The sequence below is a fragment of the Rhinolophus ferrumequinum genome, chromosome 16 (assembly GCF_004115265.2).
Source record: "Rhinolophus ferrumequinum isolate MPI-CBG mRhiFer1 chromosome 16, mRhiFer1_v1.p, whole genome shotgun sequence".
NCBI lineage: Eukaryota > Metazoa > Chordata > Mammalia > Chiroptera > Rhinolophidae > Rhinolophus > Rhinolophus ferrumequinum.
In genome coordinates this window covers 16,671,445-16,699,194 of record NC_046299.1, presented here as the reverse complement: position 1 = coordinate 16,699,194, position 27,750 = coordinate 16,671,445, and the positions used below count along the sequence as shown (strand labels likewise).

Genomic DNA, 27,750 nt, shown 5'->3' with positions numbered 1-27,750 from the left:
TTGTCCATTCTGTTTCTCCTTCATTCTTCCAGATGAATTTTTGCTTTAAAAACATCCTATTAATTTGCTCAGTGTAGTTAAGAATTACTAGTTGAAGAAACAAGTTTTGTTGTTGTTGGTTAATAAAATATAACACATGTTCATAGTAAAAATATTCAAACAATATTTCGAGTATTCAAACAATATAAAAGGTCATCAAAGGAAAGGGTTCTGCCCTATCCTAATTTCCAGAGGTAATTAATGTTAATAATTACTTGTATAATCTTCCAGAAATGTTTTATGCTTTTTGATTTGCCCATATTGCAACATGGTTGAGGAACTTCCATTTTCTCCTTAGTAGCACATTTGGGAAATCTCTTCCTAACAGTGTATATAGATAGATCTACCTCCTTCTTTATAAGGGTTACATTGTATTCTCTTGTATGTATCCACCATGGTTTATGTAACCAGTCCGCCATTGCTTGGCCCTTAGATTGTTTCTAGTTTTTCCTACCAATTAACCCATGTTGAGAAGAATAACTGCTGAGTCTGGTTTTCTTTGTTGTAGTTTTAACAGACAAGTGACAACTCACTTCCAAAGAGGCAACGACAACTAACACTTTCACCCACAGTGCATGAGAATGTCGGTGTCCCACAGTTGTGCCACAGCTCTGGGTATTATCAAACTTTACAATTTACTAAATAAACTCTTATTTAAAAAATAACAGTAATGATATATATATATGTGGAATAGCAGTATATATTAAATGAGCTCATCTTCAGCGATAAATGCTCACAATCACCTGTGAGGTGGACTAGTTCCCCTTTGGACAGAGGGCATGAGTTGCAGGGAGTCAGACCAAGATCTGAAGCTGGGCTCCACTGTTTATTATCTCTGTGACCTTGGACAGGTTCTTCAAGCTTCTCTGTCTGCAAAATGGTGATAGTCAATGAAATAAAGCATGAAAAAAATGCCTAGCACCAGTTCCCAGAACCCAGTAAACATTATATTACACAACATGCTAGAGTGCCAGGGCCTGTCAAGTATGAGGAATACCCTAGCAGTAATAGAGACCTGGCTTCTACTTCCTGCTCCTTTCTACCACCTCATGCCCGGCCGCTTAATTTGCTTTTGAATTTTATTGTTTGTAAGGTAACAAGTTGGATCCTTCCTATAAATGTACCGATCTGGCTAGAAATGAGTGGCAGAGTTGAGTCACCACGCAAGTGGCATTTTACATCCACTGGAAGATGCAGGTAGCATCACAGTAAAAGAAGACAGGTGGCATCAACTCCATGTTTGGCACTGAGGCAGTGGTGAGAGGTTTTGGGGTCAGGTCAAAACCTAATTGCAGTCCTGCTTCTGCCCCTTGAAAGCCAGGTGACCTGGAGCAAGTTCTTATAGCTATCTGAGACTTGGTTTCCTTAATTCTAAAATGGATCACGATAGCTACCTCCTGGGGTTATTGTGAGCATGAAGTAAGGATCTATGAAAGTGCTAGCAGCTGACTCCTATTTAACATTCAATATATTCACAGACAGCAAAGGCTCCCTGCCTCACCATAGCTTGCTGGTAGGTGAGGAGGGATGGGATACTTCTGCAGAGCGGAACACAGAGAGATGTCACCAACCCTCAGCTCCAAGTCACGCTCCCTATTTGTCAAGTCAGATGACTCACACTGCCTTTCTCTCACTTCTGTGACTGTGAAGATATGCTGGGGTGCTGGCGGAGATAAGGGCAGAAGACAGACAACAGCAAGACAGCTACAGTTTCTTAAATGGCTGCAACCCCAGTGATCTTTTTCATTCTTCCTGGAAAGAAGTGAGAAAACATAAGTAAAGAAAGTATTTTTCCATTGGAACTGTTTAATACACTTAACGTTAGACTTGCAAAATGGAAATGCTAATTCAGTTTTATCTTGGGCAACATTTTGTGGGGATCTTAGGTAGGACGTGAACTAGCTTGAGGTTTTTTGCTGCAGTGTTCCCCTCTCCTTTTGTATCTGCTTCCATCGAAATGTGAGTTACTACATAACACATACATTGCAAATATTAAGCTATAATCACCAAAATGGGATTTTTGAAAAACACCTTGTGAGTTATGAATTTTTCCATTTCCTTAGTTTGAAAATTTCAAATTTACAGAAAGGATGCCAGACAAGCCCAATGAGTACCTAGATTTACCCACTGTTATTATGCTCACTATACTGATACATTATTTTTGAGACGTAGAGAGCCACAACCATATAATATGCGGGGTTTTTGTGTGTGTGTGTGTGTGTGTGTTTTGTTTTTTGCCAGTAAAAATGTTTTGGGGGTGGATTTAATTATACCAACATTGTGACTTTCAGGCACTCAGCTTCCTAGAGTTTGAGATCTGTTGTTCTATTTGGCTATAAGGTTGAAATATAAGGAATTATGTTTGTAATAACTGTCAGATTGAATACTTCGTGCACCAGCTAGACAACATACATTATCTCTAATCCTAATTGACTGTGTAAGCCAGGGTCTCAATTTACCTAATCTGGTAACTGGCACTCACAGAAGTTGAGTCACTCCGCTGGTAAAAACAGCTGTCTTGCTGACTACAAAGCCCTTACATAAAGGTTTTGGAAGATTCTCAGAGAGAGATTTTAATGCAAGCGTGGCGAAAATTTTAGTTTTAGTACCTGGGAGAGCGGCAATGTTAATTTCAGGTACTTTCCCTCCACAAAGAGGTTCCCCAGGAGGTGGAATTCTATGGAAACCATAGTCAACGCTTAAATGATAGAAACTAACGATGTTGAATTAACCATTCAGAGAACCTGAGAAGACTCATTTTGGGGCAGCCTCGAACTAGCCTCGGTGGAACGAAGCTCCCTGATGCCTCCTCATTTGCAAAATGGGGACGACAATTAATATCACTTTACCTGAGATTTTTGGTGAGACTCAGTTTTGAGAATTGTGACGATCTTTATGAATACAAGGAATTGATGTATTATTTTATCTGTAGGAAGAAGGGGGGAAAAAGAGGAAGGAAGGAAGGGAGAGGAGAGGGGGAGATCTAGGTAGGGTGACAGAAATCAAGGGAGGCTTAGTTTCCTGAGGCTGGAGGGGAAGTTGACAGGAACTCAGTCTGCAAAAAGAAGAAAGCACTTTTAAGGAAATTCAATTAGTTCTCAGGTACCCGAGAACTCATCTCCAGAATTTTCCTCCGCGTGGCTGCGGAAGGAGGACGGGTGGGTTTGAGACCCTCAGCAAACTTGTTTCCAGGCCGGGGGTTACCCTGGCGTGCGCTCTGGCTTCCAAGCTACTTTTCCTTGTTTCCTGAGGCTGCGGGTGTCAGCGTCTAGAAAGCCGGGGAGCCCGATGGATGGTAAGGATGTCCTGGTTGGCTTCCGTGGTCTTAGATGTTTCTGCGGCACCAGGTGCCTCCCCAGACTCCCACCCACGCGTCAGGATATCAAGCTGCCCCTTGCGTGGTGGCTCCTCAGCGCAGGATGCCCGCGTCCACGACTGTGAACCGGCGTGTGCAGGTGAACTGGCGCACACACGCGCGCCGTCAACCACCCGAACTTCAGAGGCAGGGATGGTGGCGGTTCGAAGTCGGCGAACTCTTTCCTTCTCATCCTTTACATTTCCACCGAGATTTTGCCAACAAATAACAAGAATAAAACGTATGCTTGGTTTTGTCCTTGCGGTCGCGGGATCGTGGCGGGTCATTTAGAGAAGAGGGGGGAAAGGTGAAAAGAAACCACGGCGGCCCCACGGGCTGCTTCTGGGGACCCCTGAAATCAGCAGCTGGAGCTGCTATTCAGGAGAGCCCTCGGGCCTGGTCATCTAAGACCTGGGGTTACAAGTCCCACGGACCTGAGGGGGGGTCCAAGCGTTTCCACCGCGGGGGGGGGCCCTCCGCCGGGAGTGGCGCTGGCCGGCATCCAGCCGCCAGAAGGTGCCAAGCCCCGCGCCCTTCGCACTGGCGATGCGCGCGGACGTCCCGGGCGCGCTCCGTTCGCCCCGCGCGGCAGGAGCGCGCAAGGCCGCGCTCCGGGGATCGGCGCGAGCTGGGCGGCGGGCGGCGGGCTGGCGTGCGTCTGGCCGCCTCACGCGGTTGCGCTGCGCTGCAGAGAGCCGGGCCTGAGGGCGCTGGGTGGCGGGTGGCGGTGGCGCACGCCGCGCCCTCCGCCCGCTCGCAGCGCCCGGGCTCGGCGGCCAGAGCTCCCCGGACCACCCGGGCGCCGAGCCGCCCCCGGCAGCCGAGCGGTTCCTGCCGCCCGGGAGACGCCCCCTGGCCCCCACCCCCGCGTGGCCCGGTCGGAGGAGCGGGAGCAGCGGGAGGAGGAGGAGGCGGCGCCGCCGGGACTGCCTCCTCCCCGCCCCTCGCGTCTCCTCCCCGCGCCACCGGGCAGGACAAGGGTACTGGGCACGGGGACCCCGGCCAGTGAGCGCCCGTGCCCCGGGGCCACCCCTCGCGCGCGCAGTGTCGCCGCAAGCCGGGGCAGCTCTCGCCTCACATGGTGCTGGCCGCAGCCATGAGCCAGGACGCGGACCCCAGCGGCCCTGAGCAACCGGACAGAGATGCCCGCAGCATGCCGGGTGCCCCGGCGCCCCCAGCGCCCTCGGGCCCGCGAGGGATGCAGCCGCCGCCGCCTCCTCCGCCCCCAGCGGGCCTACCCCAGATCATCCAAAAGTAAGTGGAGGGAGAGAGGAGCGGGGGCGGGGGTGCGCTGGGGGGGGACACGCCCCAGGCGCCCCCTTCTGTGGCTTCATCTCTCTAGTCACTGCTAAACTTCGCTCGGCCGCCTTGCGTTTGAAGTTTTCCTCCCCACTCTCCCAGCAGAGTCGCTGTCATTCTGGCTGTTTGTGAGGTTGGGGACAGGAAAACCAAGCTATTCAGGGAAAGTAACGTTGCTTTTCCTTATCCTCTTTCTCTTCCCTTCGGGGATGTTACTGGATATTTTGAACTAAAATAGCCCAAATTGGGGCGAAATGGACCAGAGACTGTATTTCATGTTTCTGGTCCCAGGGGGCCGCTGGAATGTATGGAGAGCCGTGTGTGAGTGTGGGCACGCGCCTAAGGGTGCGTAGGTGAAATGCCGCCACCAAGAAACCACCCTAACGGTGCCCCTGAAGTCAACCAGTGACACTGGGCGAAGAGGGTGGTGAGGGTTTGTAAACATGTTTTGCTTTGCCCTGAAAGACGTGTTTACGCTTTTCAAGAAGGCCCTTGCAAAGAGTTCTCAACCGCGCAACCGGTTTCCATTAATATTACTTACCATCTCGCAATTCGGGGACCGGTGCGACTTGGGTGGTGAATTTTCCAGCCGGCTTTCCCAGCGCGTGAGTAGGTTGGGGTGGTCCACAGGCCCTGAGAAGAGAAGCTCTTTCTGCCCACCCGGGGACAAAAAAGTAAAACGGTGATGTTTTGTTTGTTCTTTCAAGATTTTGTTCGACAGTTTGAGGCCTAGAATGCTGTTTTGTTTGAAGGATATTTATTCTCCTAAGGGTTTCCCTCAGCTTGTAATGAAGGCCCCCAAAGTACTTTAAGCAATGTAGGAAAGTCTGAATGACTTTTCGCTTGGGCGAAACTGACGAAACTAGAGAAATACACACAAGTACAGCAAAATCGGTCGTATGGAACATAGCAGACGTTTTTTCAGCGCTGCTGAATGGATGCTTTGAGTTACATAAACTTGTTAAAATGTAGTCAGACAAATAACCAGTGATGGGACGTAAATGGAAGTAAAAGGTACTTAAATGCTGTTATTAAGACTGATTTATATAAAAGAAGAGTAGTGAAAATTCAATTTTGAATTTTCAAAGAATTTTCAAATTCAAATTTCAAAGAATGCTGGTATCATATTTCAGAACAAAATGGTTCCCTTTTTTTGACTGGCAGAATACTAAAGCTCCATTTATGACAACTTTTGCTTTAATTTGTTAACTTTCAACTGCTAGTAACTTTCCAACTGTATGAAAATTAAAATATTTTATATCGCTATTCTGGTCCTATTGTTTTGCACATTATTTCAGCTAAGACTTACTAAATATGATTGACAGTTTATGTACATCATTATTTAAAATTTCTCTTTAGTCTTTAATATAAATATAAAGCAACAGAGAAAAAAATTTTAAACCTAAAGTTTATAGTTACTGAAAAAATGAATTGACCAGTTATTAATTGGGAAACATCTGATGTGCTTCTGGCCCAGCCAGTGTCTTGTGGCTTCAGATTATGCTACACATTAAGTTTACTGAATTTGCTTTAGTATTGTAATCACCGTGCATTTTCCTATTATTTACTTTTAAGTAGGAAAGAAACACTAGGAATTTTATGTTCATAGAAAAATCTTTGCAAATGGGTGTCTGACTATGAAATGTTGTCAGGTCAAAAATAAATGCCATTTTGTGAAAAATGGATCATTTAAAGTGTATTTCAGTTACCCCATATAATAAATAATTTACTTTGTAAATTCATCCCCATTTTGAAAATTCCATCTCTGAATATCTTACTTTTAAAATATAAGACTGAGTTTTTCAAAGATGGCCCGCTTCTGCTAGAAGTCCAGGATGGAGACCTCAAGAAGCGCCTGCCTTATTTTGCACTGGTGACAGATCAGTGTTCAGGAGCCAGGTCCAAGGCGGAGAATGTGCCCATGGGATTTGATTTTAATGCGCTTATCTTTCAGTCTTATAAGGATGATGTGGGGTTTGCACTCCCCTCAATACCCACTGAAATTCCACTGGAACCAGGCGTAACATGGCAAATGCTTTGCAGGTCCACCTTTAATGCGCTGAAACTTGAGCATGTTATTTTGAAACTACGTTTGCATAATTTAATCTGAGCAACCATTTTTCTAAAGTTATGAGGTGCTGTTTACATCAGCCATCTTTGAGAAAATGTAGTGGGGAGGTTGCCCTCAGCCGCAAAATGAGCTGTCAGCCTCTTGATTTGGGAACTTTGTGAGCAAGGACTTTGGATGAAAATCTCCTCTAGTGGATCACATATGAAATAAATTTTATGGCGGGACCTGTATTTTTTTTCTAGTTATTTTAATGGGGTTATGATGTAATTTATAAGGGGAGAAGTTTTAATCTCTTTCACAATGATGAAGATATCAATGCATAGCGTTTAAGGATTGCAAGAATTTTTTTCACTTCTTAATGTCTACGTTTATTGATTTTCATTAATAACGGCTTTCATTTCAGGTAAAGTCAATGACTTTGGTCAAGTAAACGTCATGATCATAGTAAAAATCAGTTCCTGTTCATGTACCTTATATTTGGTCTTAAGAGAATTGTTGTATACATTTATGTTGATAAGCTCATGAGGTAGGATGATGAATAATGAGACTGATTTTGTTTTATGGAAGCCAGTGTCGGTACTTACGAAGACTACATCGAAAGTTAATTTCTGTGGAGTACTTTTGTTCTACTCGGCATATTTAGTTTTATTATTGCATTCCTGATTTCAGGCAAGAATTGTCCATGACCTTTCTGCTTTCGTTAACCACTGACTCCTGGCCAATATTGGCAGTACCTGTATAGACTATCAGCAATGTTTAGACACATATAACTCACATCTTGTCAGATCTTTGTTTTAAACGTGCATTCTCTCAGTTGGCCAATGTGGAGGTATTGCTGGATAAAATGTAAAGCATTATGTAAGCCATTTGGGCAACAAGAAATATAGATAACACTTTAAGAGGAGATTTGGGATGCGTTTTGGAAATCAGAATAATTTGAGGACTTAAAATATATTCTCCATACTAGCAGAAGTAAGACAATATTGACTGGTGTGTGTTAGTGAATTTTTTATAAGGATTTATCTCCACAAACATTCATAATATTTTATTTCCAATATATTTTATGTTTTAATTTTGTGCTTTGAAATCAAACCTAATTCTTGATTTATAAGAAGTTACTTATTAACCTTGATGAACATTAGAAATGGAAATTTTCGGCTTACAGTTTTAAAACTCTCTCCAGAATGAAAGCAGAGGCACTCAATTCTACGTGAAATGTTGAAGTCAGTTGTCAGATGCAACTACTAACTTGGTGAAAATTAACCAAACAAGCACATATACCTTCTGTGAGGTGAACACATAGGTGATTTTCTGGAATTATTTGATTTGAAGCAAACTATTCCTTCCTGGCTGACATCAGCCTTCATATTTAATTTGAATATAGATGACTTATTTTTTCCTTTCCAGATTATTTTAATAAACATTGAATAAAAATCAATTATAAAAACTGAAAAAGTTTTATTTTTGCATTTAATAGCTAGTGTCACCTGCATGTGACTTACGAAGATATAAATCCAGCTTTAATTTCTCAAGTTTGTAACCTTCTGCATGGCATTAGTTACACTGGCCAACTATGTTTTTTGGCCGACTGTTTTCAGAGCAAAACACGGTGATCCCCTGATTCAGAATAGAAAATGTTACAAGGAGTCCTCTGATTGCAGACACTTTTATAGACATTCTACATTGGAAAAGATCTCCATGTAACTCTTAAGGAGTGATATGCAAGCAGGTTGTATGGGATGTCCACCCACTTTGATGGACATGCTGACAATTACATCCAGAATTGGGGAGGAAAATGAGAATTTGCCCAAAAGGGACATTGCCTCACTCATACTCAGTCCTTTTCTGAAAAAAGGATGGAATTTCTAACATCTGTGCCAGTTTCTAACATAAGTTTTAGTCCATTTTTAGGGGAAACAGGGATACAATTGTAGAAGGAATTTTGAAAATTTTAAATACCATCTTAAACTGCACATAAGACAAGCATTCAGCAGGAGAAAACATCTGAGAGGATTAAGCGTTTACCCAAAACAGGGAAGAAGAGAGGGTGGGCTCTTAGCATTCTGCAAAGTTTCTTTGCTTCTCTAGAAAGCCTCTTAAGCGTGTTTGTTTTAAAGGAAATTTTGCTTAAGGGTTTGTTGTGATAAGTATTTTTAGATAGTAAGGGTAGCCATCCAGTTATGAGTTTTTCTCAAATGTCCAAAGAGATCAGTATTATGAAATGTAGTACATTATTCCCATTAGTCATGGTAAATGACTGTACATATGGTGTACACAGAGCTGTTCTAATGGCAGTGCTGTAGGGAAAAGAAAGAAGAAAAGTTCTATCACCCATTTTATTCTTCTATCCCCTCATTCTTTTGCTACCTCCTGAGCAGTTTATCAAACTAATAATTTTAGAAGCCCAAATCTGTCAGTTGGAATGTGACCTCAGATCTGTTAAGATCTCTTTGTCTTTCTTACAGTTACCAGGTGGAAAAGAAACCCACCAGATTTGACTCACAGTGAAATGATCCCACATTATCGAGTTTCTCTCCCCCCTGCCCCTGATTTATTTTTCTTGCGACTATAAGTTCTTGACTCCAGTTAAACTAATATTTCTTCCTTGTCCACGACAAGTAATTCTCAAGTAGACAAACCAATATAGCTCCATTCACAGCTTTGATAAACAAGAATCCACAAAATGTTCGGGAACTGGGGTCTAATCAAGGGACAAATGGATTAAACTAAACATAGAAAGCAAGAATGGAAGAATCTTGAGATGGTGGGGTTAAAACTCCAAAGAGAAATTCAGAGGCACGTCCCACTTCTCCCTTCATCACCCTGGTCTCCCAGCCAGACAAAAGCTCGAAGGGGTCTTCAGTGCCGCAAAATCTCGTTTAATCTGATTTCTATTTCCTGGTAATTATCTTGTTTGGGATGGTATAACTGATAGGATTTTGTGTGTTTTAACAGGGAAAGTTGTGGATCCACAGCTGGTGTGAGTGACTGGTAGCTGTGTTTAGAATAGCATGTTGAAAAGTTTTGCAGCAAGTAAAGTGATCCGTATTCAGAATCAGAGCAAAGACGGTAATTAGTGGTTTGTAGAAAGAAGCACATGGCGATTCCCTTTCTGGTTAATGAACCTGACTGGATCTTGGTGATATGTGTGTTATCCTGGGAACCTAATATTGCTTGTTCCCACCAGTGAGAAGACTGGGAAATCCTGACTTTAATTAAACAGGCACATTTTTGAATCAGGAATGTGAATTAGATTTCCAACACCACCAAGGGGGTATTGGCAGTGGGCTGATATTTTGCCTGGCTCAGTGGGTGGTCACTGTTTAAATTCTACCCAACTAAGGTTTCAGTCTTTGACATTTACAGACAGCAAGTTTGGGGACAAGTCATCACTGCCAGCTGTTTGAGAAGGAGGTGGAAGGGAAGGACCCCTCTCACTCCTCCAGTATTTTCTTTATGTATTTTGGATATGATATATATTGCTATGAATATGATGCATATTCTAATATGATAAAGTCTTTACAGCAGCAGAAGTTATAACCAAGTTAATTGATCCTCCTCTTTCCTATATTCCGCTGGTTTTTATAAGATAAATAAGTCCCTGGATGGTTTACAAGGCAACTTTTCAACTCACTGACAGCAGATCTGTCAGGGAGATGGTACATACTGCTGTGAATATATTTTATGAGCAAAAAGGGAGCCGTTAGGCAACTTGCATGAGGAGGTGTTAATAACTTGTAGCTCAGTTTGCCGAATAAATCTTCCCATGTGTTCAGGAACAAAAGGCTGAGGGTCGTGCATGTGTTTGAGGGGTGGTTGTCACTCCATAAAGATAGTTTTCACGCCACTTTGCCCTTCTTTTCATGTGGGTATTTGCTTTAAGGATGCACGAGGCCATTTGCTGCTGCCCTTTCTTTGCACCTGCTTTCTCTCGATCATAGTAAAGACCCATCAGTTATCAGTTGCTACTTCCCACTCTAGCCCAAACCTGGAAACCGCCTCTCACAGCAGTCTGGACATCTTAAATACTACTTTCTGATTTTGCAACTTGTCTATAGACTCTTTCCCAAATTTGTTTTCGGCTCTTATTAGATCTGCTCTTAATCCTGACTCCAAGTGTCATGACACTGAAGGAGTAGATAAGGTAATATATATATTAAACATGTATTAATTTCACTAAGTTACTTCTTTTGGTTTATTTTGAATTTATTACTGAATAGAACGATTTAGGATCTGCCTGGTGTTGTTCAATGTAAAATGAGCATCTTTGCTCTAAATTAATTATTGTGTTTCTGACAAAGAGGGTCACAGAGGAAAAGAAAACCCTAAATTGGGAGTGGGTGACCGGGACAAGCCAATTAATCTTCCTAATCCAGCCTCTCCAGGGATTCAAAATGATCGATGGCAGCGCTTTACAAGAATAAAATTGTGAACCTCCAAGAATATTGCTGAGTGATCATCAGTGTAGAATGCCTTCCTTTTCTCCCTGTACACCTGATAGAGAATATATCCCATATCGTTTATATTTTTGCAGTGGACACAGTTACCTCTTTGTGAGAGTGATCACTCATAAAAATAGCAACAACCGTAAGAAGAGAATTAAATGCTTTCTCCAACATTTGCAAAGAATTATTTGAATCAGTGACATAATTTTAAGTGAGAAAAGCAGACGCTAGCGTTAGTGAGAAGGGCATTTTATACTGTTTTCAAACCACTGAAATTTGTAATAAATAAAAATTATTTTGAAATAATTATCTTAGAACGTTGAATACTTGAGTTTGCAAAAAAGAGTTCTGCTTTCAATTAAGAAGACAGCTCCAATCATTTCCATGTGTTTAAATTGGATTGTATTTAACACAGGTAGGTGGGAATGTGTTTGGTGATGTCATTGTTTTTAGAGGCAGAAACATGTAAACACAGGACCTATGGGCGTCTTCTAGGAGCCTGGCCGCGGCGCAGACGACGCCATAAACTGTGACATGCAGTCAGTCAGCAGTGTGGGCTGCAGAGACGGCCAGCCCAGAGCTCGCGGCCTGAAAAACACTTTGCGAAGAGATCATGGTTGTCCAGAAGTTGGGCCTTAGGTTTCCCTATGAAGCTCCGTGAACCGAAGAGACCAAATGTATCCAGTACCTCCTAAGGACTTGGGTCTCCTCAGGGCCCTGCACCCTCCCGGTTAGCAAGGTCACTGATTGCTGGCGTTACGGAGAACCTTTATTTGATACTGGAAATATTAGTTTTTAACCGTCTGCATAAAAAGAGAGAGGAGTTGTTTGATTGAATCTTGATTTATAGACTTTAAGTTATATACCCGAGAAGATTTATTGCAGCATTGTCTAGAAGAGCAAAAATTGGAAACCACCAAAATGTTCCTCAGTTGAAAAAATAAATCACTTGCATGTAATAACAGTTGTAGCATTCAACCATCAGGACGATGCTATTATCTTATATTTATTAATATGGAATATAAACTATATAATACTGTTAACTAAAAATAATTACACATGGCATGCGTACAAGTATCTCATGTATTATAGGAAAAATGGGTATGAGTGTGTGTGCGTGTTCCTGCAAGGCTGGAAAAACATCCAGAGAACATGTACAATGATGTTAACAGTGGTTCTAACTCTAGGTGGTGCAGTTATCGTGCTTTGTCTTTTCTTCTTCTTTTTTATACTTCCCATTTTTTTTTCAGTGAGCATGTAGTAACTTCATAATCGGAGAAAAGAAAACTTTCAATTTTTTTAGAACAAACATAGGAGAGATGTTTCATATTGGTATCGCACTGTTTTTAAGACTCAAGTGCCCAGTAGCATTTTAGATTTTAGACCTGGAAGGCGTCTGAGAGCTGCTGTAGCCCAGCCCTCCTGGTTTTCTCACTCGGTAAGGGAAGTGAGCATCAGAGAAGCCAACTGTGTTGTCTGAGGTCACAGAGCAAGATAGTAGTCAGGTTGGGATAGGAATCCTCATCTTTCTGTCTATTGCATTTTCTGCCAGCCTACCCTTTTGTAATAATGGGAGAAAGTGAAATGGAGAGCATTTTTAAACTATGTATCCACTGGCTCTAGTCTGATCACACCCCCAGTGAGATTTTGAAAAGCACCCTTGGGTATGTTATGTCCTCCCCGCTCTCCCCCATAGGTTTTTGCGTGTGGTAGTAGACTAGGTCTCCCCACGCGTCTCATGCTCTGTTCCATCTGCCAAACTGAAACCAAGCATCACATTTTTTCCCCCTGAACTATTTGCAAGTAAGTGGCATACCATAAATCTAAGGAAATTAATTGTAATTAAATAATTTTTTTTCTAATAAACACTAGATTGCTAACTTTTTCCAAGTGTCTTAAAAATGTCTCATGGGTATTTTTGAAAATCCCTGGCTTTGCATTTGTTTATGACGTCTCTTTGAATTTAGCAAGTGTACTCGCCTTTTTCTGTTCTTCATGTCTGAAGATTTCAGGCTAGTTGTCTTGTAGAATGAACCACGATCCAGACATGTCTCTTGTTTCTACTGACCAGATTCAGGTTAAGCGTTTTGGCCAGGGTGTGCAGTGGGCCATGTGTGTTCCACCACATCTGATTCCTTTATTTAACGTGCTTACTGCCAGCTCTCTCCATCATCATGGCACATTTTTCTCTTTGTGATGAGGGACTTGTGTGGGAGTAATATGGTGAGACCCTCTGAATATCCTGTTTCCCAACAAACTTTCGTCTAGTGGTTTTATCTTTTAATTTGCTGATAATTTAAAAAAGTCCCTTCGATGAAATATGTGGAATTGAAATGATAGCTAAGTATCACTTTAGAATGGATATAGTTTAAATCTGACAGCCTTGCAAATATGCTTGTGTTATACTAGCCCGTACATATTATCTGGAGCCTCTGGATTTTTGTAGTCCCGTCTTGATAGGAACTTATCGGATGGGCTAGCTACTTCCTACTTAACTTCTACAGCAGGCATTCTGTCACAGGCTGCGGTCCTTTTTAATGTCCATACAAAATGAATACAAACTCCCTTTAATGCTAATGGCAGTGAGTGGATGCTAATGTAATTTTTGCTAGCTCACACATTTTTTTTTGGCACCCTCTTAAAGCTATATTGACTCTTTGCAAAAAACCTTTTATCTTTCTTTTCAAAATCACTATATGAAGTCGACTTTAAAAATGACTGATGACTTGCCCTGGAGCCTTAAGTGGGTAAGTCCTGGAGATGGTCTGTGACTACCAGTTTGTTCATGCTTTTTAGATTTAAGTTACATAGCTATTTTTGCCTCTTCCAGATTGGTACTCTTATTTTCATGCAGAAAATATGTATGGGTGGGGAAAGTGGTGTGGAGAAGTTAAAAGAATCAGGAGCAGGCTCTGTGTTCTAGAATCAGCTTTGCCACCACTAACCCTTAGCCTCAGTGTTCTCATCTGTAAAAGGGAACAGTAAGATCAGGTGAATAATGGTTAACATTCATTGAGGGCTTCCTGTGTGCCAGCTACTATTCTAGCACTTTGTGTATGTTTTATCCATTTAATCATTTAATCCAACAATAATCCTGAAGTAGTGCTGTTATTTCCCCCATTTTACAGATGAGGAAATCAAGTCACAAACTTACAAGGACTCAGCAAAGCTAAGAAAAATAATATTTATGCAAGAACCTGTGGGGTGGGGCTGGGATGGGAAAATGTTATGTATATTCAGGTAATCATATCATCTCTGTAAATATCTGTGTCCTCAAAATAATTTCTAGAAAACCCATCATTTACAAAGAAAATATAATAGAAAAATATTGCTGAAATAAATTTGAAAGTAGGTCAAATTTAATTTGGGACAAACTAAGCAATCCAATTAAAACCATTTTTGGGGGGTTTCTCCCCCACCCTCCTTTTTCTCGTAATTTAAGTATGCCTTTCGGTTTAAAGTGAAATCCATATCCCAATTTAAATTCCACGAGCAAATCTGACGTTGGCATTGACTCACTGTCTTACTCTGCTTGTTATGCATGTTAGGCAAGATCTGAATTTGATGCTCACTGAGAGTATATAAACACTTATAATCCTCTCAGCATGTGCTAAAATAATAACAGATAGGATAGTTTGATTTGCAAAGTGAGTGTCTGCCAAGTTCTACTAGACATTTCTGAACCAATTCAGAAAACCAGGATTCAGCAATGATTAAAGTGTCCTAGGTTCCTTCCTATTTATAGCAAAAAGAATTCCTGACTTGAAACACAGCCACATCAAGCTTGCTTAGTCTCCACCAGATGTACTTCTTGAAAGGTCTTAGCAGACATTGTTACAGGTGTTCTTTTGCTTTAAGAAACCATGGCATGTAAAAACCAGACTTATTAGAATCAATAAATCAGGAAAGGATTGTTTGCTTTTGACATGTGAAAGGGTTTACAGTAAAGACCTTTAAACAGTGAGTTTCTTGGCGTATTTCAAATAGAAATTTAGTAAGTCTAAGAATTTAGAGATCCAATGGTAATTTTAAAAACTTTTTTGTCTTTTTACAGAGGCATAATTAAAATATACTAAACTGCACATGTTTAAAGCGTCCATCAAACAATCAAGATAATAAAATATTTTTGTCACACTCAAAAGTTTCTTACTGCCTTTTATAATTTATCCTTCTTGCTTTCCCTTAATCTCCTCCCCTTAAGCAATTACTGATCTGCTTTCTATCACTATAGATGAGTGCATTTTTTAGAACTTTATGCAAATGGAATCACAGTACTCTGTTTTTTTGTTTTTTTGTTTTTTTTTTCCTTTGGCTTGGCTTGGCTTCTTTCACTCAGTATAATGATTTTTTTCAGAAATAATATTTTTAAAACTTGGGATAAAATACACATGATGCAACATTTACCATTTTTACTATTTTAAAGTATAATCACTGGTACTAAGTACATTCACAATGCTGTGTAACCATAACCACTGTCTAGTTCCAGAGCATTTGCATCACCCTAAAAGGAAACCCTGTATCCATTAAGCAGTTATTCCCCATTCCCTCCACCCCACTCTTCCCCCAGGCCACTGGCAACTACTAATCTGCTTTCTGTCTCTATGGATTTGCCTATTCTGGACATTTCGTATCAGTGGAATCATATAATATGTGGCCTTTTGAATCAGGCTTTCTTTTACTTAGCATAATGTTTTCAAGTTTCATCCATGTTATAGCATATATCAGTGCTTCATTCCTTTTTATTGCTGAATAATATTCCATTGAATGGACAGACAACATTTTGTTTATCCATTCATCAGTTGGTAGATTGGGTTATTTCCACTTTTTGACTATTGTGAATAGTCCTACTCTGAATATTTGTACACAAGTTTTTGCTTGAACATCTGTTTTCTGTTCTTTTGGGTATAGTATATCTTGGAGTGAAATTGCTGAGTCATATGGTAACTCTATATATAACTTATTGAGGAAACTCCAAAATGTTTTCCAAAGAGGCAGCACCATTTTACTTTCTCACCAGCAATGAAGGCGAGTTCCAGTTGCTCCAGAACCTTGTCGACAGTTGTTACTTTCCGTTTTTTAAATTATGGCTACCCTAGCAGGTATAACGTATTATCTCATTGTAGTTTTGATTTGTACTGACTAATGCTGTTGATTTGTACTGACTAATGCTATCTTTTCATGTGCTTGTTGGCTATTTGTGTATCTTCTTTGGACAAATGTCTATTCATATCCTTTGTCCATTTTTCATTTGAGTGTGTCTTTTTGTTGTGAAATGGTAAGAGTTCTTTATAAATTCTGGATACCTGACTTTTATCAGACTTATGATTTGCAAATATTTTCTCCCATTCTGTGGGGTTTCTTTCAGCATAGTGATTTTAAGATTCATCTTTTATATATATATATATATATATATATATATATATATATATATCTCAAAAGTTTGGTCCTTTTTATTGTTATGTCATATTCAATTTTATGGATATATCATAAAATATACTAAACTGTACATGATTAAAGCATCCATCAAACAATCAAGATAATAAAATATTTTTGTCACACTCAAAAGTTTCTTACTGCCTTTTATAATTTATCCTTCATTCCTTCATAATGAATTTATCCTTCATAATGAATTTATCCTTCATTATATAATTTATCATAAACATTCATTCACCTATTGGTGGATATTTAGATTTCCAGTTTTTGACTATTACAAATAAAGCTGGTATAAACAAACATTCCTTTGCAAGTTTTTTTTGTGTGTGTGTTTTTTTCCCCCCCAGTTCTCTCCCTTATCATTTATTCTGGGGGAAGCTAAAAAAAAAAAAAAAAAAAAATCCCAAAATGACCACACATTGGTCTAGGCCACATTATAAATGCAAATATTGGTGTGAGATTTCAGTGGAGACAAGAACACTTGTTTAAAACAAAACAAAACAAAATAAAAAGCCCCAAACAAAAAACCCCAATCAAGGTCATAAGAAAGGCTCCCAATTTAACTGTCCCTATTTGTCCGCCCTTACTCACCACCTGAGACCGTTCATTTTAAAGTTTTCTGAGGTGTAAAAGCGGTCAGAGAAGCAGAAGCAGGGATGAATGGGAGCAGGAGCAGGAGAGAGTCAGAAGACAGGAAGGAGCCAAGATGTACTTGAGAAAAGCAGTGATTCCTCCTTTGATAGCTCTCAGGGGATGATGGAGAATGCCTGGGAGATCAGTATGTGGCTTACACAGAAGTTGCTTTTTGAGAAGTAATAGGAAAGACTAGCACGAGGAACATAAGACGATGAGAGTCTAAATTTCTTTCCCACCCCTTTCTTCCGCCTCCCCCCCACTCTGATTCAAGCCCTTGTTTCTCAGTCTAGTTGTGTAGGACACAACTCCCTGGCCCATGCTGGTATTATGAGCCTTGTGCTCCCCCGGCTGAGGCAGTCGGTCACTGGTCATCGGTCGGCAGCTCACAGCAGCTCTCACCAGCTGCTGGCTGCTCACGATGGCTGCTGGCCACTCCCGGCAGCACTCGGTAGCCCACGGCAGCTTACACCAAGCTCCGGCGGCTAATGGCAGCCCAGCTCCAGGGAGAGCTGTTGTTCACAATCTTAGCAGTAGAGGGCGCAGCTCACTGGCCCACGTGGGAATCGAACCGGTGACCTCAGCGTTAGGAGCGTGGCGCTCCAACCACCTGAGCCATCCAGCCACTCCTAAATTTTTAAAGCTTCAGTATTTCAACAGAATGTGTATATGTTTGAACTCTCAGGAAGAAAGTTCCTGAAAGGGAGAAACTAGGACACATAAAAGACTTGGGAATTCCTACAACCCCTAAGTGTTTCCTGCTCCAGGAAGTCCCTTCATGTGCTTGTTGGAGGTCATACCTTTTTTCCCTATTACTGGTGCAAAATGATTCATCACCTCCCCAAAGATTCTTTTCAAAGGATTTTCCCACTTACTAGTCACCAAGCAGTCCTGTTCTTTAGTGGCCTGTGGACTCACTCCCAGCTACCCACTGTGGGGTAAAAAATGAAGGAATCCTCTTCTAGACTGGCCCCAGTAACTCATAATTAAGTAAGAGGAGAGGTTGGCAGCCTCCTGGAAATTAGAACAACTTCAGAGACTAAATCTACCTTTCAAGGGTGGAGAGTTTATTCATATATGCCACATTAGGATAATAAGAATTAAGGGTAGAAATCTCACACTCTTCCTCATACCTACCCTCCTGCCCAACCAGATTCCAGACATTTTGTCACTGTCATTGCCATTTTGCTAAATGGAGACCCCTAGGCACTCATCACATAGGCAACTGCATATGTCATAAAAATGCACTACAACTTTTCCGTTAAAAGCCTCTTTTTCTCTGGCTACATTGGTAATTCTCTAGTTAGTTCAATATGTTAAAGGCTGCAGCAGCATGCACGAGAATTTCACTTCTTTTTTTTTTTTTTTAAGTTAAGAAAGGTCTCCAGGAGATGGTGAGTTTTATTTTGTCTTGTCTGGATAGAGGTTTGATTTGTTCTAGAATGTTCCAGGGTAGCGAGAGACTCAGAAAAAGCACAGGATGTATTGGTCTATTCGGTGTAATCTTCTCCATCGTTTTCACCTTTGCATCGAGGGAGAGAGCAACATACTTGCTTGTAGAACTGAACTTGGAGGCTGGATTGTCTGCAGGTTTCTTTGGCTCAGATGCGGATTGAGAGTCTTGATCCTTTTTGCTTCCTTTCCTATCTGACTCCTTCCGGTGGTCTTTGTTCCCTCCATCTCCTACACCCTGGCTGTAGTTCCCACTTTGGCCTTTTGGGACACTCACCCCATCCACTTCACTTTCATCTTTCCTTGCTGGTCCCTCCCCAGATGGTTGAGCTGGAATCGCTTCCCCCCACCACCACTTGTAGGGGATGGCTGCTCTGAGTCGGAGCTCTGAGGTCCACAGGAGGGTTAGAACTTTGCTTTACCGAAGCATTCTCCTTTGGTGGATGGGCTGGCACTACCTTTAGAGGCCATTGAGGTTTGGGACACTTGGAAGTTGGAGAGTGACGGTCTTCCTCCTTACTGAGTGTTTCATTTTCTAGAGATTTCTCACTCTCCTTCTCGAATTTCTGCCAGATGTGGCTGATTGAGGGCCCCATCTGTGGTGACTCACTTCCTGTCCTCAATCATCTATCCTGGTCCTGGGTTTCTTCACTTTGCCAGGTTGGGTGTCTCTCCCGAGCCCATCCTTCTAGTTTTGGCTTATCCAGCTGATGCTGCAGTTTCTCCTCTTCCTTCTGTAGCCACTCTTCTACTTCTTGTTCTCTAGCAGCTGTGTCAACACGCTTTGTCCCCCAAAGATAGAGGCTCCTCGACTGGAGTGGAAGGTGCTGGAGGAATCATCTTCCTTAGGAGTGCTCTGAGGCTTTAGGTTCAATTTGGGTCTTTGGGGGAGGGGGACTTCTATCATCACGCCTACAATCATCCCGAGAGTAATCATCTCTGGAGCTCCATGATTGATCATCGTGTCTGGCATACTTGCCTTCACAGTGGTCCTCACCTCCTCTGTCATCATCATCCCTACGGTACCCACTACCAAATGCTCTTCTGCCACTGCCTATCCCAGAATCATAGCCTCTGTCATAGTCTCTGCCCTCTGTCATCATAGTGATGCCAGCCTCGAATCGATCCGTGTTCTGGCATGGGCCTTCAGAATAACTGGCCCGATACCCATCACAGTATCAGTCTGAATCATAATAATCTCAATACTTGTCTCCAAAGCTGTCATCTCTTCTTCTAGGTGGGTAGTCATCAAAGCTGTCTGTGGCAGGACGGGCCCTCCAGTCTGTATCTCTTTGGTCAGAATCCTGATTTCTATCTCGGCCAAAAAAATGATCATCTCTGTCTTTATCCTGTGCTTGATCAGCGATGTCCACTTGAATTCTTCTGTTACCTAGAGACTCTTCATTGAGGTTCAGGGCGTCGAGCAAAGACTCTAGGTCCTCAAGCTTAGCGTAACCAGAAACTTTCAACCTCTCTGGCTTGCTGGGTTCACATGGTAAACACTCTGCCCTGATATTTAATCCTTTAAAGAATTCCTTAATGGAATCTTCTTTCACATCATAGGGCAGGTTCCCTAGAAGAGCAGTCAAGGGTAGTAACTTGGGAAGACGGCTCCTGTCAATATTGGGTTCCTGAGCAGCCCATGGAGCAGTGGGCAGGATGGAGCCGTCAGTGGAGGTGCGCTATTCACATTGTCACCATTACTGTGCCAAGTGGTTGAAACATCTTCTAGGTTGTCTATTTCATCAGCTCAGCTGACTGGTTTGGGGACATAGGTGCTTCTTCTACCAGTCCCTCCGTTTTCAGCCAGAAAGTCTGTTAGGAAGATAGTCTTCCCCTTCTTATTCTTTTTTTTTTTTTTTTTTTTTTTTGCTGAGGCTGCCATGTTGGAAGAGAGAGATAACACAAAAGCTCCTTTGCAAGTTTTTGTATGGACATATCTTTTAGTTTTCTTGGGTAAATAACTAGGCCAGTGATACTTTAACCTTTTAGAAGCACAGATGTTATACATAAGAATCATTTTTTTTGGGTGAAAACACCTTTGAATTTTTATTATTAAGTCTTTGAATGGATCATGTTACTAGGACCCGTCAAGGTGTTTAAAGAACACAGACTTTTCCATCTTAGTGTTCAGGGTTGGTCACTCATTAGCTTAGTTTGTTTTTTTCTACTACTGATGAATCTTCCTTCAGTAATTTTTCACTTGACAAATACTTATTACCATGGAAGTGGGACACAAGATGAATAAGACAACACAACTGCAGAACTTCAAGCTGGAAGGGACCCTAGAGATCACCTAATTCAATTCTCTTGTTTTATAGAAAAGAAAGCCAGGTCCAGAAGGAAGACAAGATTTGCCAAAGGCCACTCAGCTATTAGGGAAGTTAAATGAGCAGAGAAAACTTCTGTGCTTGTGTCATGTTAAGTGTCCTACTGATGAGGCGTCTACAGATGCCACAGTGCCGAGGGTGAGTGAACAGCATTGTATTCCTGCCACACTGTAGGGTTCGTAGGGCACTCTTTCCCCTCCTAGGTTATCCCATTTAATCCTCCAACAACTCTGTGAAGTAGGTAGGGATTAAGCCAGAACTTGTAGTTCAGGGTCCCCTAGCCAATGATTGAAGAGCCCAGGCTCAGAGCCAGGCCTCTGACCTGCTCCACTTTGGGCTCCCCCCTTCCATGCCATCACCACTGCCTTAGCTCAGGCTTCCCAGATTCTCCCCCTGCTTCCAGCTGGGCCTGTCCTCAGATCTTTCTTTTCTCCACGCCAGCACAGCCTTACTCTTGTCATCTGCTTCCTTAAAGCCTTGCTCTAGCTTCTTGTTGCCTATAGGTTGAGATTCTGACTGTTTAGAAATCCTTCTGTATCTGCCCCATTAAGCTGTCCAGCCCTGGGCTTGCTCTCTTAGCTGCCCTCCTGCTCTTTCTACTACATCATCAGCTTCTCTCTCCTCAACTCAATCATTCCCTCCATCTTTATGGATTCTGCATAGACCTCACCTCTTCTAGGGAGCTTTCCCTGACTCCACGCAGGACGGGGGATTGGATGCCCCTTTCCTGTAATGCCTGTGGCCGCCACTGTAGCATGTACCCCACACTTAGCTCTTGTTGGTCTCTCCAAAGACCCTGTGAAGTCCTACGCACAGAGCCAGTGTCTTTCGTTTTGGTGTCCTCAGCACCTGGCAGGGTCCCTGGCACCTAGTTTGTTGAATACATGAGACGAGGAGCAAGTTAACTGCACCACGACTTGATCTAACTGGCTTTGTGATGAGAAAAACCACTCAGGATGGTCTCGTGGGTGAGAGTTGATATGAGACCGAAGCTTGGTTTTCTCCGACTTATGTTTTGTTCAGCTTGCCTGTCTGAGAGGGAGAGACACAAATACCCTGCCTTTATGTTTGGAGAGGTAGTATAATTGGGGGCACACGCCCAGGAAATAAGAAACCTGAGCTTTGGTCTGGGTTCCACCTTCAGTCCACTGTGTGAGCAGATGTAAGGCACTTAGTCTCAGGTCCCACGTTTGTTAAATGGGGGTCAGGGTGTGGGGTTGTTCTAGAATGTGGGGCTTGTTACAACAATCAGTGAGATGGCACGTGCACATGCTTTGATAGGAATAAGGTGCTGCATATGTGGGTATCAAATGCAGCCTTTTTTGTCTCACTCAGTCATCTCTAGCCAGGGACTGATCGTGCCTTTAAAGGTACAGGCAAATTCCAGGCTGAATTTCTTCTGTGAGATTCGATCCAAATAAGAGAACTGGTGGAAATGATCACCTGGAACACTCCTTAAGCTCTGTTGCATCAAAGCTTTCAATGATAGAAATTTCTGGATCACTCCTTATTTCAAGCAATTTCTAAAACAACACAACTCAAGGCAACTGCAGCACCGGGATACTTCATTATTACCTTGACATTTGCAATAATGACAGTTTAATTGTGGCAGTGGTAATGACAGTTGACCTGTGGCAGCCACAGAAAGGAGTTGTCCAGAAAATAAGATACTGTCCATGATTTCTCTATGAGACCTACTCCTACTACCCTATTCAAATTGCGTCCTGCACCTTCCCAGCCAATCTCCCTTACTTTGCCATGTTTTCTCTATAGCACTTGTCATCTTCTAACAGATTACATAATTTTGCTTACTTATTATGTTTTTATTGTCTATTATACCTCCTCCCACCTTGCCTGTGCCATGTAAGCTCTCCAAGAGCAGGGAAGTTTTATTTAAGAATAATACTAGAGGCAGCTCACTAAATATTTCTGAAAGGACTAGATGAACTGTTAATAAAAATGCCAAGCTTAGGCATTGTTACATGGTGGTATTTATTTCTTCTCTGAGCCCACCTAGGATGTGAATGATATGTGACTCCAGGATCTGAGTTTTGTGATTTAGGAAACTGAAATGAAAGTACAAGATGTTGGGAGATCATAGCCTCTGTGATTCTCCTGTGTGATTCTTGGAAGTAAACGAAGGTGCAGAACCTGGGTGGCTCCCCCAGCCCAGGTGTCGCTGACTGTTATCGTGGCCTGACTCTGATGGTGACCGGTCTAGTTGGACTCTGTTTGGCAGACACCTGAGCTGTGCATCTGGTGGGACCTTGACGGTGGATAAAGAGCAGGAAGGGCTCGGTCACACTCAATCCCTTGAAACTAGGGCCCCAAAACTGGGACAGCCACTTGTCCAGCAACAGGGAATTAGTAAATAGATTTGGCCACATCCTCCCGTACCATCTCTGTGTGCTGTTATAGAGAAATCTCAAGGATATGGGGAAAAAGCAGAGTGCAGAAAGTGTATACATTTCTACCTTTTGTGTAAGAAAAGGGGAGAGTAGGAATATATATGGATTTCATATTTGCCTTAGTTGCATAAAAATACTAGAAGGATAAACAAATAGAAAACCTAATAAATGATTAGCTATGAGTGCAGGTGGAGAGCAAGGTTGAGAGGGTAGAGGGCGTGGGGGTGAGACCCATGTTATAGCAGGTGAGGGAGGGGTGATGGAAGATGGAGGAGAGGCTCCAGGAAGGACTGGTCCAGCTGTCTGAGGAGGTCACCCTGAGCTGATTTTGCATCTATGTCCAGGGGCTTGACAGGTTGATGGAGGAGGGAGGGGTCTAGATGGGAGGAGAGCATCCTAGGTAGAAATGCATTTTCAGAGATGAGAAAGACCATGGTGAACTAGCAGCCTCAGAGGAATTCCAGTTGGCTGGAGGTCAGAGTGTGTTTTTAATTAAGGGGCACTGACATGGGCTGGGGTAATTGGGGGATAGTTAGAGAGCTGAGGATGTGAAATAAGGCAGGATGCTGGTGACACAGAGCCATGCTTCTCAAGGTAAAGAGTTTGGATGTTATCTTTTGAGTGGCTGTTTGTCAGCATGGGTCTGATGTAATAAGATTGGTGTTCTGGAAGATTACATGGTATTGGGGAAAGAGGATAATCAGCAGAGGTGTGTTTGTATGTGTGCGCGGGCGTGCGTGTGTGTGTGTGTGTGTGTGTGTGTGTAGGTGTGCAGCTGGAGGTGGCGATGTCAGTTAGGAGGCCCCTCTGCACTCAGGTAATGAGCATCTGAAATGAGGAAGCACCATAGCACGACAGTAAAAGGTAGGTCCTGCAGTGGGGATGCCTAGGTTTGCGTCCTGGCTCCCTGCTTACTTGCAAGCTGTGTAGCCTTGGACAACTTGCTTAACCTCTGTACACGTCCATTTCTTTGGGTGTAAAATGGGGCTGATAGGGCATCCACCTTATAGTGTTATTGTGAGGAGTAAATGAGATCATGGATGTTAAGTGGCCTTAAATGTTGGCTACTTGTATTAAGGTTGTGGCAGTGGTGAGGGAGCGCAGGGGCCAGACGAGAGACATTAGAAGGATTGAGCAGGAATCGCCGACCAAGTCTCCATGCCGCCTAGTCTCATATGCTGGGGGTCCAGGAAAGGGACACTTGGGTTATGCTCTTCAGTGGTGTGGGTATGGATAGGCGCCAGCACTCAAACTACACTAGATCTGTGATTTGTTAAAAGGATGAAAAGGGATTAGGAAAGGAAGAAGCGCTGAGAAGCCCCCACCCCTCCACACTTTGGTTTTCCAACTCAGGGAACCAATTGTGGTTCACAGAGGCCCAAACTAACCTATATTTTCAACCTAAATATTTGACACTGTGCCTAACTCCTCTGACATAGAATTATATGTAAATTATATGTAAAGTGTAAGTCAGGAAAGGCTGGGGATAAGGATATTTCCTTGAGCACATTACGGCCCTTTCTCAAAAACAGTTTCCTAAAATGTAGAGAATTGAATTAGTTTTCATTAAAAACCCCAGGGATTTTTAATTAAGGCCCCTGACATTTCAGAGTTTTTTTTTTCTTGTTGAAGTCAGCATGTAAAACATATCACTTCGTGGTGGGAATGTAAAAACGGTACCACTTCTATAAAGGGATATTTGGCAATATCTAGCAAACTAAAATGTGCATAATTTTTGACCAAACAATTCTTTTTATGAGCTCTATCCCAAAGATACACAGGCAAAAATAAGAAAAGATATATGCACGAGGCTTTCCATTGTGGCATTATTTGTAATAGCAAAGACTGGAAACAACCCAAATATCCACCAATAGTTGAAGAAATTACAGGACGTCCATACAGTGGGATTCTCTGTAGCTAGAAAAAGGAAGGAGGAGGATCTCTATATATACTGCTATGGGATGATTTCTATGGTATATTGTTAAGTGATAAAGGCAGGGTGCCGAAAAAATAGATAGGATGGTGCCCTCTATCTGAGAAATACATGTGTATTTGTTTATAATTCAAAGAAATGGCAGAGTAAATCAACAAAAATGATTACTTGTACAGGGAGGGAGGAAATGGAAGGATTGGCCAGATAGTCTAGATAGAAGCTAGACTTTTTTGAATGTATTTTGTTTTGTTAGACTTGACTTTGGAACCCTATAGATGCTTTTCTTAACTATAAACAAAATTTAATTAAGATAGAAAAAAAAATCCTCCCAAATCAAGAGCAAAATGAAGCAAATTTTATGTATCAAATTGGTCATTTAACCATACAAAATTATTTCAGATAACTTTAAAACACAACAATTAGATTATACATCTATAGTGGAATCTATCTTAAGGTCAAAACAAATTCCAAATAAATCTTAAGCCGTTTTTAGTAATATTGTTAGTAATAATATCGGTATTACTATTCTGAATTATATATATATAAAATAAATAATTATGTTAAAATCATCAGAAACCAATATTTTTAGTATGCTAAAAGAGATGGAAGTTTTATAATCAATGATGTTGAGTAAAAATCTTGCAATCCTAAATATGAACTGGAAATGTCAGTATGAACTCTTGATAGATGTTTTCTTTAACAAATGAAGTATTTCCTAACTCTGACCACTGAAAAGCCTAGAAATAATGACCAACTCAGTAGCAACAGCACCTGTAACATCCAGACTGCGTGGTCTTTAAATATAATTTCCCATTAAAAGGCATTAAGAGTCTTCAGAAAAATGGCTGATTATAGGTCTGGAACAGGAAATGTACAAAATGAGTTGGAATATCTTGTATCAGGAAGTAAAGAAGCTATCAAAGACTACTTTTGTCCTCTCGAAAGGACGCAGGAGCTAAGTTGAAGGGCCTCCCTCCCATTGTCCAAATATGGAAGACTTTGAGCATTCAAAAGAAAAACTAGAGTGGATTAATATACATCATACATCAAATATATTACACTGTGTAAAATCCCTGGGTAAAAAATTCAGTGGTCTCCATTGGAAGATGTGGGGGAACCAACTCATTCTGAAAATTGGTCAAGGAAGGGAAGGAATCAGATATTTATTCTGTCCTTTCTTACTGGTTACCTTAGGATGTCCAAATTGTTGGTGAGGCAACATTCTTCTTTATAAAAGAATTCTATCCAATGAATAAAGAAGGCATTATAGAATTGGAACTTCACCATTTTGTATCCCTTAGTGAAATAATGCGTTTAGACAACATGGTTATCAAATGGCTGCTAAAACATTAGGTAAAGCTGATGGGAAACTTTATAATGGTTGGATTAGCTGATGACATTCAAACCCACTGATCAATCTTAATGTGACAGAAGAGAAAGAGTCCAGGCATCATGTGCCTATTGAGGTGATGTAGCGGGAAGTACATAGCACTATCAGAAATAGAACCTGAATCTTTGCCAGTCTCAAGATCTAACTACCAGTTTATAGAAAATACAGGGGACAGAGGAGCATGTTAAAACAACACCATGGAGATAAATATCAACCAACTGGAATGTGGGACATTCTTCAGGCCAGAAAACCTGGTTTCTTTAACAAATAAATTTTTGTAAGAATAAGAATAGCAGGAGGGGTTGTCTGTAGATTAAAAGAGATTAAAAATATTTATCAGCAAAATGCAGTCTATAATCTTTGAATCCTAGCACAAACAAACCAACTAATAAAAATTATGAGATTTATTAAGAAGACACTTGAACACACTGGATAGTGAGGCTAAAGAATTATTTCTTTGTGTATTAATTCATGTTGTTATTTATTTATAGTTGTGATAATGATACTGTGATTGTGTTAAAATTAAAAAAAGTTACTCTGTTTTAGAGCTATGTGCTAAAGTATTTATAGATGAAATGATGTATCTGTAATTAGCTTCAAAAAAACAGTGTGGAGGGTGAGAATGGCTAGTCAGTACAGAGTGAATAAGAGTGACCAAAAGTTAATAATTGTTGCAGCTGGGTGATGGGGACATGGGATTTCATTATACCATCCTCTCTACCTTTGTATAATTAGAAAATGTCCATAATAAAACTAAAATAAAAAAACCTACCAGCTCAGTCAGTTGTTCAGTCCTGATTTTAGCTGTCCCTGAATTTAATTTTGGGCTGTGGAGTATACTCTTGAAATCACCTGGGTAGTGATTAGAAGGGGTAGGATGTTAACTCACATCTCTCTGGCCCCAAAGCTCAAGGTCTTTCCATCTTACTCTGTAGAATTTATGTATTTCTGTGGCCAAACTA

The 27,750-nt window shown here is 41.6% G+C and overlaps 1 protein-coding gene and 1 pseudogene across 1 annotated transcript in view; one reads left to right on the top strand and one right to left on the bottom strand.

The window, feature by feature from the left end:
* Positions 1-4,218: 4,218 nt before the first annotated feature.
* RBM20 (RNA binding motif protein 20) overlaps positions 4,219-27,750 on the top strand; it is a 179,453-nt gene continuing 155,921 nt past the window's right edge. The window contains exon 1 of the mRNA XM_033131368.1: positions 4,219-4,648. Within this exon, the coding sequence (XP_032987259.1) occupies positions 4,473-4,648 (176 nt within the window). The 5' untranslated portion in view covers positions 4,219-4,472. The remainder of the gene's footprint in view (positions 4,649-27,750) is intronic.
* Positions 18,766-20,612, bottom strand: LOC117036443 (eukaryotic translation initiation factor 4B-like; annotated as a pseudogene).